The sequence below is a fragment of the Uloborus diversus genome, chromosome 4 (assembly GCF_026930045.1).
Source record: "Uloborus diversus isolate 005 chromosome 4, Udiv.v.3.1, whole genome shotgun sequence".
In the NCBI taxonomy this organism is placed as follows: Eukaryota; Metazoa; Arthropoda; class Arachnida; order Araneae; family Uloboridae; genus Uloborus; species Uloborus diversus.
In genome coordinates this window covers 140,353,987-140,367,113 of record NC_072734.1, presented here as the reverse complement: position 1 = coordinate 140,367,113, position 13,127 = coordinate 140,353,987, and the positions used below count along the sequence as shown (strand labels likewise).

At 32.4% G+C, this 13,127-nt stretch overlaps 1 protein-coding gene across 3 annotated transcripts in view; it reads right to left on the bottom strand.

Annotated features, from left to right (window-relative positions):
• Positions 1–6,186: 6,186 nt before the first annotated feature.
• LOC129220376 (D-ribitol-5-phosphate cytidylyltransferase-like) overlaps positions 6,187–13,127 on the bottom strand; it is a 55,932-nt gene continuing 48,991 nt past the window's right edge. For 2 of the 3 annotated variants that reach the window (XM_054854784.1, XM_054854783.1), the window contains one exon: positions 6,187–6,854. In XM_054854784.1, coding sequence (XP_054710759.1) covers positions 6,759–6,854 — 96 coding nt within the window. In that variant the 3' untranslated portion in view covers positions 6,187–6,758. The remainder of the gene's footprint in view (positions 6,855–13,127) is intronic. The other variant, XM_054854785.1, reaches the window with a different exon arrangement.

The following is a 13,127-nucleotide window of genomic DNA, read 5'->3' as shown; positions in this document are numbered from 1 at the left end:
CACTTTCTTGATTTAAGTTTTAAAAAATCTAAAGTTTGTTTTTGAGCAGAACGTTTTTCTTGATATGTTGTCTCGCAAGTAATTTAATTGAAAAACAATAAATCAAATGTTGTAATTTTTGTTCAAAATATTTCAAACAATTTGAAGGCAAAGCTTTTATTATGATTGAAAAAAAATGCTGTTTTAGCTGTGTGGTTTAATAGTTTTCACCAATTTTCCAAAACTCTTATCTGAAACTTCACTTTTGACATTACTTTTCCTTCATTTCTCAAGCAATTTTCCCCTTAAAACTTGGTCCAAGAGCTAGAGTAACATATCTCTCTCTACCTCAGTCACAACTTTAAAATTTCATCCTGAGGGCTGATAGGCTTCACAAATTAAGAACTTCAAAAATTGTCTGCAAGGTCTGGGGTCTGTCCAGGATTTTTCAAGCTTTTTTTTTTTTTTTTTGTGAAAAATCGGATCTTTTTGTGAAATTTAATATTTTAACAAAAGTAATGTATCAATATTATATTCGATTTCTGATTTGTGTACTACTTTATTAATAAATGAGCTTGTAAAAGGTCAGTAATCAGACATAAATTTCCTGTCTCCAGACTCTTGAAGGTATACCAAGATTAGATTACAATCATAAATCTTATTGTGATAAGCACTAAATGGTGCTTTAGAAGAAATAGCTAAACCTAGAAAACACTAGTAAAACACAACATAACATGTTTCAAACTGAAAAAAAAAAAACTTTGATTGGCTTCAGAAGTTATTTAAAACCTGATAAAAAGTGATCAATCATCTAAAGTTTTTTCACTTCTTTTTCCCCCCACTTTAAATTTGACATTCATATCCTCCATTTTCCAGACTGTAATCTATGAAAAAAAAAAGTTTTCAATTTTCGGGATACATACACAATATACGATTAAAGTCTAGTTGTTTAAAAGTGACAGACATCATTGGTTATGGTTTAGAGATATGTCTTTATGAAAAAGAGACAGTTTTAAAAGGATAGGTAACATTTTCTTGGAAATGGCAAAAAATATTAAGTTGACTTTTTACTCGATGCTAGTAAATATTTAGTTGAATTGCAGTAAAAAGTTATTACTCTTTTCGACTTATAATTCTTCTAACTAGTTTTAGAGGAATGTAATGAGTTTTAAAACTGCTTCTGAGCTGATTTAATTTGGAGAAGTCAAGAACCATATGCTACTTCAATTTTTCAGACATCTTCATAAAGCATTCCATTAATCTTATAAGATAGGTAGTATAGGATTTGAACTTGTATTTTAGCCACAAAAGAATCTTATTTGGCGATTTATTTTTCTTTTTTAAGGATTTTTATTGTGTTTATGGAGGGTTGCATTTAATTTTTTCGGGAACTTTTGATTTGCAGTTTTCTTTCTTTGAGAATGGTTATTTTGACGGGAAATTTTGTAGTGTATTTTTTTTTCTCAAATTGAAGCCCGATTACTGAACATGTGTTACTTGACAAAGCTTTTATTTTCGAGGTAGGCCGGGCAATGCAGCTAGTTATATACAGTGGCGGACTGGCAAGGTCGGCTAGTCGGAGATCCCCGACTGGGCCAACCGCCGAGTGGGCCACTTTAAGTAATTTTTTATTGAACTTAATACATTTAATTCACATCTAACATTTTTTAAAGCGTAATAATAGAAGAAAAAATGAAATTTGTTCACTCTATGGGGAAAAAAGTGTTTGGAAGCAGGTTTATTTTTCTCCCATCCTTAGCCCCCCCCAGGGGCCAAAGTAAATAGCCGAAGTCCACAGGTGCGAATGTTTTCCTCTCTTTGTCAACATTCTCTGGGGTCCATTGCTCCCACATTGAGGAAACAGGAGGGGGGCAGAGAAATTAGGGTCCGAAGTGGCCTGAAAAAGGGCCCGGGACGAAAAAAGAGCTTTCAAAATCTTATATTACGTCTATTAACAATAATTGGCCTGCACCACTAGACAAAGCGGCCCCGGCCCTGCTATAAATGTGTGCTTTGGGGTGTTGATACATGAGCAGCGGCATGCACAAGGTTGGGGGGGAGGGGGAGAAAGAACATCTGTTGGCCCGGTTCCGAGCCTGAAGGGGGCCTGAGATTTTTTAAATGATGGGTGAAATATACAATAGGGACGTAGTGGTAAACAAAATGGAGGGGGGCCCGTAAAAGTCATTTGTGACACGCCCCTGGCCTGGTATTCACTGGTTGCGGCAAATTCAACTAAATGCTATCAGTTGGCAATTGATTTCATTAGTCTAATGTAATTTATCGCTATACGAGTATTTTCATCTCAGATTCGCATCGGGAAAGCAAGTCAGGACTACGATAAACTGAATCTGAAACAAGACAAAATTTCAACTTAGAAGAGCGAGTTCCTGAACATAGGCGGATTTAGGCCTGAGTTCCAGGGGAGGCAAGAAGGGGGGGGGGGGATTTTTTTTTTCTTTCTTTTTTTTGAGCAACATTAGTTGTAATTAGGGCCAGAGTTAGACTTAACGAGGTCCCAGGGTTGCCAACCTTGGAGAAACAATTTGAGGAGCATCTGTGCTGATTTTGAGGAGCAATTAAAAATTTTGCAGAGCAGTTCGGAATTTTGTATAAAAATCAATAAAATTAACTAAAACCACTTATCTTTTTTTTAGAGCTTTAATAATTATTTTAAGCACTAGTATGAAAATAGGTATTTCCAAATTAATAAAACAGCTTTATACACAATTTCAATCTTTGAGTTTAAGCATCTTTAATTTCCCATATTTACATGTTTCTTATGATGAAATAGCAAAATTTAAGCTGGAAAACTTCGGCAGGGAAATGCGGAGCAAAAGAATTTCTTTGCGGAATCGCGGAGTTTTGCCATTTTTGCGCAGCAACTCCGCAAAATGCGGAGCATTTGGCAACCCCGAGTCCTTATGGTATTTCAGGTATGAGGTCCCTTTGTAGTCCTAAAGTCATGATAGTATTGTCTACAATTGAGGACTTTGATGCAGGAAAGAGTTAAATCCAAACTTTTCCTTTTTTTTAAATTTATTTTTGCGTGTAGAGAATTGGTTGATCCGATTGGTGCAACAACGGGTCACAAATGTAAGATTAGATCTCTGCTATGTAGTAAATAATGTGGGAAAGATATTAGCCTTTTGATCGGACACTAATGTTATGTATTGGTCTTACCAAAAATGAGTGAGTCAGAACTTACCTGGTTCTTGGTTTTTGCATCAAGCCCCAAGAAGGAAATTATGTATTACAGATTTAATTTGGTCCGGGACACATTTTGAAAAAAAAATGGTATTAAGCAATTTTAGAGTTTTGAAATTTTTTGCACTGATTCACCATCAGTTTGATTTGCAAAATCATAACATAAATATTTTTAAAAAAATATTTAAATTTAGTTATTGTTTTCTAAAAAAATAGGGTTACTTTAAATTGCTAAAACTCAAAATATTCTCGGTCAATTTTCAAATTTTTTCAAAAAACTATGCACAAATATCCAAGTTTTAATTTTTATTCGGCAATTTAAAAAATATTAATTCAATAAAAATAGAAAATATTTGAAGAATAATTTTAAAAAATTCAAAGATACTTTTTTTAAAAAATTATATTTTTTGAAGTAATGGTTTTTTTCAAATTCATCGTATAAAAATCAAAGTAAACTGTTTGAAAAAGATATGCTCCAAATTTCATTATCTTTATCAGTTCTTGCCTTATAAGAGTTTGAATGTGAAAAATTGCATCATGGAGAGAAACGCGTTTGAAGTTTTAAAGTTAAATATAATATTAGTTAAAAGAATGCAACAAAAATAATTATATCTTTCGTTCTAATTAAGATAGGAACAAGATTCAAACGTCTTTTTAAGCAGAAAGAGACGGAAATTTTTTTTTTTTAATTATATATAAAAAAATGCAAAATTTGACACATTTTGTTTCCTGGACACCCTTAAAGATCGAAAAATTGCCAAAGTCTTCGAACCTTAGGCATTCCCTTAAAGTCACTAAAGATAGCTTAGAATTTCACTTATAGAAATTCTCATGGGAAAGCTTCGTAACCCTTTTATTTGCACTATAGCCAAAAATTGATTTCAGTTTCAGAAAAAAATGCCCAGAGAGAACTAGTGTGTCCTCCAGACCGAAAAAGGGGCAGTGCGCTTTCAGATAAAAAGGATAAAAGGGTAGAGAAGTTTTTTTGAATATAAAAGGTACTTCTTTCACTTTTTTGTGTACTAGGTACATACAAAGTTTAAGTGTTTTCGATAGTAATTATTTTTAAAATATTAAAAAGCTTTTTGATGTTTAGTTTTGAAGGTTATGCAAAAAAAACATTCAGATATATTTGAATCAGATTCTTGTGGATAAATGATTGAAACGAAAGAATGACTTTTCAAGGACAGGGGTCGAAGGTTAGCTTAAAAGCGGAAGGGCACGGTGCCCTTCTAAAAAATCTTAGGGGAAACCTTTCTCTTTTCTTTTCAATGTTTCCAAACTTCCGAACATATTATAAGATAATATTTTTAAAATTTCAATGCCGGAAAATTTCGAGAGCCGGAGACTCGCCAGATTGCCTACAGTAACGAAATGTAGTTTAAAATTGGGTCAAGTATACTTCAGTTTTTAAATGCTTCCAAATGAGATCACTGATCCTCCTATTATCTCAAACGTGACCTAAAGTTAGTTTTGCGTTTTTTAATAGTTCAAACTCTAAACGTTTTTGTAGAGAGCTCCCTATGCTGTTCCATTAATTTTACCAAGGGTAGCCTAAAATTGCATTTCTAAAACTTCCCATTTCGGGGAAGAGCCCCCGACATTCTATTGTAAACAAAGAAAGACTAAAATGGATTTAAATTTTGAAAAAAAAAAGGAAGTTAAGAAAACAAAACTGGGGGAACCCCTTGTTTTCCCTCTCCTTTAAAGCTACCGAAAATTGTAAAATTGCGTTTTTTGACATCAATTTTGAAAATATCGCTTGGAAGGGAACTAGAACCCTGTGTCCCGATTCTTTTCTTAGGCCTATATAGATCAACCCCAATTTAAAAAAAATTCTGGGGGGATTTACATGGTTCCTCATCTCTTTCCTCGTGTCCTACTTTCTATGTTGTCAGTATAGAAGTCTAAAGATGTGACTTTTCAAGCCTACAACCATATCAATTCAAGGCACATAAAAAGTGTGTCAGTGTTAGCTATATTTTACGTTTCACAATTTTCTATTTTAGAACTTTAAATCTTGATTTAGGAACTTCAAGAAAAATAGGAACTAGTGGTGGTTAAACGTCTTTGCTCGACTAATTTACAGAAGTGGGTCAAAATATTATTTTGCCGACTGGGCCAGAGTGAGCCAGTTCGCCCCTGGTATATATATATATATATATATATATATATAGATATATAGTAGAAGACGATTATAACCCACACCTTGGGATCAGAGCTTTTGCGTTATATAGATCATTTCACATTTTTAAAATTAATATTGAGAATATATCTACATTATTAGCACTTCAGAATGAGTTTTATCTGCAATGAGTATTAAAGCACTAATATTACAATTAGTCATTCACAAATAAATATGTTTCACAATTAAAAGAAAGTGAAATATCCTGCACTTCTGATAGCTTTATTATTTTCATAACAGCTGCATCTTCAAGATCCATCTGGTATTTTCTGCTTACTATGAATACTAATTTTCATTTAAAAGCTTTGAATTAATATGGAAAGAGAAAAAACTCTCAAAATTTAATTTGCTTAAAAAAATTTATGTTTGCAAAGCAAAACAGGGGGATTTTTTAAGCTTCAAAACCTATTGTTTACTTATGAAAAGTTGTGTGGTTTACAGAGAATTGCGTTATATAGGTCGGTACTGTATATGCGTATCGAAAGAAAAACATTGTCGCACCCCTACTCAAAGGTCAGCAACCAAGTTCTTGAACTTCTGGAGACAACGCATCACAGACAAATTATTCCATTTCCAGGTGAGCATCAAAGCCATTTTACATTCGTGCCAAAGTTGAGCATTTAAAAGTTCCTTGTGTCGAAGCATTTTCTATGCTGCTTCTATATGATAACCAGTACTATATTAATTATCAAACTTTTTTTTCTTTTTTGAAACTTCATAAGATTTTTGAGCAAAAAATTATGGTTAAAAACCTTGAGATGTTAAAATTTTCCAGAATAAAATTGCACAACTAAATCTACAACATCAATATGACAAGTTAACATTATTTATTAAAAGTAAACATATATACAATCGAACATCTGTCAATAACTCATTCTCTTAAAAATATAAAAAAGTAGACAACTTCAGCATGTAGCTACAACTAGTCAATTTCTTTAGATGTGTGCAATTTATATGTACAGTAAACTCCTAATTATTTACAGGATTCAGTAGCATGGCAACCACAGATAAATGAATACTGTGAATAATCTGTAAAGTACCTAATTGATAGGTATGATCTCAATACAAAAATAGAATAGGTTTTCAAGTTCTTCCACATCGAATAAGAGAATTTCAAATAAATTAATGCAAAAAAATTCGGAAATGAATGAAAATAAGATAACGAAATATACATCTTTAACTAAACACAAACATGATGCTCGTAGCACTTGCTTTATGTCTGATTTCCGAGCATACTAAGGAGGAGCTCTACAGTAATCCTGAAATTTAAATAATAAAATTAATGTAAGTAAAGTACAAAATTGAATTATTAAAGCTGTGTATTAATGTTTTTATTTTATGCACTTTTTTTTCATTTGTTACGGAATTACTCTTAAAATGCCATTTTCTATAATAGAAAGATATTTCCACTCATATTAGAATTGCTCTCAAAAAGCAGCGAAGTGGCCAAGTCTGCTACTTCTTCAAAAGATTCTGGTACTAGCTGAAAATAAAATAAAATGGTTTAAATTAATTTTTAACAGCCTAACAATTGCATCAAGCAGCTGTAAATACTAAACATAATATTCACAATTATAAATTACAATATTAAAGCCAGATGCACAAATTCAAACAAATCTTTAAAAATAAAAATTCTTTTAAAAATGTATGCTTCATCTTTATTAGAAACTTTTCAAGAGAAAAATTTTGGGAATTAACTAGATTACATCCCTTAAAAGAGGGCTCAAGTTCGATGGTGAAAAAATGAGTTTCATCAAAAATTTAACAACTGCAATAAAAAAAATAAATAACCTGAATCAAGAAGTATGTTCATTGCTTAACAAAGCAAAATCTATATATTAACATTGCTTAAAATAAAACATTTAAAATTTTTCTGAAAACCTAACAGCAACTCTGTTTCTTTTACTAATTGGCTGAGGAGGGTTTATTTTCCTAATAATGCCTTCCATTAAATATTAATGTATATTGTCATTTTTTGGTTTGTATCAAGATGTTCTTAAAGTGGACATTTTTATTACTAACTGATATTCTTAACTGCCAAAATCATCACTATTGGCACGGGTTTCAAAATAGAATTTAATATAAAATATAATTATAAACCAACAAATTAATCAAAATTTTCACAGTAAATTCCAACTGTTAGTTAATTCTAACTCGCTAAGTCACAAAAGTTTACTGATTGCTAGAAAATTGCTCTCTAATTTTTCTACATCAGAAATTTAAAATATCTTTACTTACCTGTTTGTGCAACATTAAAGTTTAAAAAATGTATAACTGACCAATCTCTTTTTTGAAAGGTTGGTCTGAATAACAACAAAGAAATAAATAGAATTATTCTACAGCGAAAATTTTAATTTATTATTTGCCAAATTTAGGTTATTTTTAATTGTAATCTTGTTTTTTAACTAATGCATTCAAAATAAATCCTTCTATTCTACTGTATATATATTACCATTGTTTTAAAACTATCATTCTCCTGGTTTAAAACAACATACCTTGGTTATTTAAATAATTAAGTAAATTAAAACAATGTTGTTTTTCATCTTTAAGTATGCATAATTTAATAGAACTAATTGAATTTGCGGAATGTTGATACCAATTTTTACTTTCTTCTATATCTAATATATAGAAGAAAGTATTGGATTCATGCAGAATTTCGAATTTTGACGGAATCGAACGTTTTGAGGTGTGCTGAGTCCATTTCGACTATTTCTGGAAAATGTCTGTCTGTCTGTGTGTATGTGTGTGTGTGTGTCACGTCTGTGTGTGACCAGTTTTTTGTGGCCGCTGTACAGCAAAAACTACCGCATGAAATCGAATGAAATTTGGTACACATATGTGCCCCTATGTGAACTTGTGCCCATTGGTTTTTTGCGCGAATTCCTCCAAGGGGGGTGGAGCAATGGGACGTTTTTTGAGTTACGCGTGCTTGCTATTCCTCAGGAAGTAACTGGCGGAATCAAACAAAATTGGGTCCATACGTTGCCATTAACAGGAACAGGTGCTGATTCAATTTTGGTGCCAATAACTCAACGGGGGGTTGAGCTATAGAACGTTTTTTGTCGTCAATTGTGACTGCTGTATCTCAAGAAATAACGAACGGAATCAAACAAAAATTTTTTGACAAGTAGCTCTTAGTGTGTATAAGAGCTGATTTTATTTTGGTATCAACAGCTAAAAAGGGGGTAGCGCAATCGCCCGTTCTTTTTTTCCATTGTGAGTGCCCTATCTCAAGAAGTAATGCTACGTTCTGGTTGAAATTTGGAATATATGTGAATCCATACGTAAACAGGCTTTGGTTCAATTTTGACTCCAATCGCTCCAAGAGGTGTTGATTTTTTTTTTTTTTTTTTTTTTGCGAATAAAAATAGCTTTATTAATTCAAAATTAGAACGCAGACGACAATCTATTACGATAAATCGTAATAGATTGTCGTCTGCGTATTTCTCGTGATTTTAATTGTACGGAAATGATCGGAAATATTATCTCAATGATTTAAAATTTTTAACTGTTGCCATCTTATGTTTGTTAATAAATAAAATATTTGTAATTAATTCAAGCAAGGCTTTTAAAATAAATTTCAATTTTCGCTCTTTGCTTTGCTTTTACAATAATTCAGACATTGGGATGGTCGTCAAGTTTTTGCATGTGTAATTTTGTTTTTTTCAGGAATATTGCTTCCTCGTCAAGCATGGGGAGGGATCAGAAAAAGGAAAAATATAGAAGAAAGTTTCGTGATGGCCACAACATACTAGTTTAAATAGTTTTGAGTACGGTTGAGAAACATTGAATATGCCAGGAGAGAGACTTTTTGTTTATTCAAAACATTTCTTTAAAAAAAAAAGGAAAAGAGTGTTTTAATATGAAAATAATAACAGAGGAAAAAGTATTTCTAACAACAGGGGTGCCCCCCCTTAAGAGCAAGGGCGATACCTCCCCCCCCCCAATGAAAAAATACCCCTCAAACAAGGCCCCTAAAAATTTCAGTGGCACAGTCTGTGCTTTGACCCCCCCCCCCCCCCAGGTGGGCTTCCCTGCTAACAATTAAAAAAAGAAAAAACTTTGTAGGTCAAACAATTATTGTGCTATCCTTCCCCGAAACTATGTTGTTAGGGTTTTGGAGAATCACCCATGTACCTTCTCACTAATATTGCATCCATTTGATATTTTATATGTTCACACAGTAAAGCCATATTACATTTCAATGGAAACTATTGAATCAAATGTGACTTAAAGAATCCCTGCCCATAAGCTATGCCACATTAGAATTTTGTTGTACGTTAACTTAAAGAATCAACATGCAAAAAGATGTTTTGTTTCTAATGAACAACTGCAGAATCTCAGCTACTTGTTAGATAATAAACAATCAGCCTGGGCGTTTTTCTCAGACCACTCAAAACAGCCCACTAGTTCAGGCTCTGACGCCAAAAGAATAGCTTACTATGGCTCAACACAGGGCACTTCATTTCTTCATTCATCTATGATTAGTAAAATATAGTGAACAGCTTTATATATGAATTTCCTCAATTTTACTGACAAACAACCTTAGTATTGCTGCATATAATTTTATGATATTAATTTTAAAAAATACTCTTGCATCAAAGAGGCCAAACATCATCCCCGCTTATTCTTTTGCAGTGATACTTAAAAGTCAAGGACGTAGCCAAGGGGTGGGTCTATGGGGTCCGGACCCCCCCCCCTTCCCGAAAGACCCCTGTCATTTTTTCTCAGTTGTTGCATCTCGCATCAACAAAATTTTTCCGAAAGAGAATGTTTTTATAAAACCCTGCATTTTCCCCTTAAATATTCCCATTAATCGGAAAATTTCTCAGTCCTTGAGTCAATTCAGAACACGAGAACCTCGTGCACCAACTGCAGGTTCCCAACTTTCGTCTGCCTTTTACTGTCGCGCACTACGTCGGAAACCGGGAAATGTCGGTATCGTCTTTCAAACCAGCTGGGTCGTGTGACCTTGAAATTCAGCCCCTCTCCTTTGGTCCATCAGATTGCCATCGGCAAAGTAAAAACAAGCATTTATTGCCCCCCAGTCTCATTGTATCCCAGTCTCATTGGCCTGGTTTTCTTTATTTCTGTCTCCTTTCTTTTTGGATTTTCGCGGATTTCATAGACGCATGTTGCACGAAAGACAGCCAGAGTGAGGTGCGGTCCTGGTGAATCAGTAATTGAATTCCGATTTTTTTCTGTTTTAACACGCAGTTTTTATCTACATCATACTTATAGGAAACATATCTTGAAGAAACATATATGCAAAAGAAAATTAAGTTTACCCAAACTAGGTAAGAGCCAGTGCTCCCTTTTAAAGTTTTCTTAAAAATACAAGCAATTTTACGTGTTAATGTGTTTTTCCATTTAAAAACTAATTTTAGATTATAAGCCAGCAGCGAAAAAAGAAATTCTACACATTTCATGTGCTTGAGGATGAGAAAAAATTATTATTGATTTTTTTTTTTTTTTCATTTTAACTCTTTATATTTTTGACATGGTTCATTTCAGATTCATTTTATATTTTGATAACAATTTTATTTGAACTTTTAGATTATTTTAAACATTTCTCTCCTTTCTGAGTAACAAATTACATAGATTTTTTTTTTCTGATGTTTTCCCCAATATTTAAGCATGATCATTGAACATATTAAATGCCCAAAAAGAATTCGTGTTTGAAGGTAAAATAAATAAAATAAATGAATAAATAAAACTTGAAGTTGATGTATCGAATTTTTTGCGGAATCAAAATTTTATAGAAAAATAATTGAAAATTACTTGAATATTTTTCTGTGATCAGTTTATGAAATTACAAGTTCGGCCATATTAAAGCATGTAATAAGTAATTTATTACGAATTAATACTTTTAAATCTTACTGAATTGTGATTCTATGATCCCAAAAGAAAAACAGTTAGTTTTTTAATTGAAGAAAAATTATCTCTCTCTCATCTCTTATTCGATGTTGTCCCATAAAGCATATTTGTATTCCAATTGTACTGAGAAGTTATTTAATTAGCATCTATGCATCCATCTTTAGTAAATTGTGAAGGTAGCATTAAACGTAACAAAAAACAGGCATATGCATTTAACTATAAATTACTAGGTGAAAATTACCGCTATTTACTGCATTACAAGCAAAGAAACAAAAAAGGTGGATACGAGATAAATTTTTTTGAACTTTTCGTTTCTATATCGCTTTTTTTTTCTTTTAATTTTTTCGACTCTTATTTTCTTCAAGCTAAAGATATTTGCTATTTCTTGCAATAAAGTGTTTTGCTAACATCGTATTAAAGAAAACAAATCATTGCCTGCGTTGTAAAATATGATATGTATTGTTGTTAAAATTAACAACACGTTGTTAAAATAAAATCACAGAGATGTTTAATTTAATTCATTAGGTATACATTCCATTAATCGGCATGTAAAAGATCCCTTAGGTCATTTGAGCTCTTGACAAAATTAAATTCCTTTTGCAGTTTCGCATCGAAAAGAGCTCAGGTGTCTCCATCTGGTGGAAACTGGGCATCAAATTTTTCTCTGACATTCACATCCGCGCCTTAATGGTGGCATATGAATGACTAGATGCCATATGGTTTGGTTCTCACTTGTTCCGCAAAAGGCTAAAGCCTCTAACACAGCCCCATTAGAAAAAAAAATGATAAAAAACGGCAATACGCCTTTTCCAATATTTAAAAGTTTTTCGAACAGCTTTTACCCTTTGAGGAATAGTGACTTCACTTGAGAACCCCATTTATTTCTTGCTTCTCTTTTTTTATTTCAGCTAACTGGAATCATTGTGTCAGTTGGATGAAGAAAAAAATTTATATATATAAAAAAATGGTTGCATCAAAGGAAGCCTCCATCTCTCAAAGAGTTAATAGTTTGTTCAAGCTTTTAATTGATGAAAAGGAATGATAATTATAAAACGGATAAGATTGGAAATATCATTCTATTTCGCATTATCAAAAGAATATTATAAATGTAAATCAATAAAAACTAATTCAAGCTTTTTAAATGAAACCTTGTTAATATTTTCGTTGAGAGAGTCGTGGGATTTTGCCTGGAATGTTGTTCAAATCGGACAGGGTTACGTTATATAACATTCATATAGTTATACATTCGACTCCATAGATATAGATTTATTTATCCTCATATAAATAATGCCGATGATCGAGTAACCCGCGTGTTTCAACAATGAATTCGCGCCACGGCATGATATGTAATTTGATAATATGTTTTGGTAATGATTAACATTCAGGGAAAGGCTTTATTGTGACAAGGCTGAACTCGATCCGGTAACTTAACAGTTCTACTGATAAGACTGTGTCATCTCAGAGGAATGAAGAAACGAAAACAATGTACGCTATCTACCGGAGTTTAGGGTTAATCCACTGGTGTTAGAGTTAAAATTTCAACTATCAAAATATTACCAAACAGGCAATTGCTTCGTTCAAATGTAGAAGAGTTGAAGCAATTTTCACCCGTCATACCTTGATGGGCTACTTTCTAGTTTTCAAATAAAATGGCATAAGTACAAATGCACATATTTTGTTGAAATATATTACAAAGCTTTAATATTTTATTAAATTATCGCATGCATTTTCCAAGTAATTTCTAGAACAGTTTTCGTTTTCCGTTTTTCTTTTAATGTGCCCTTTTTATTAATAGAAAATATATCACTCATTTTCAGGAGGACAGAGGTTCACCCATGCTTGGAAACTTTGTGTGTGATAGCTTTCAGTTTAATGTTAA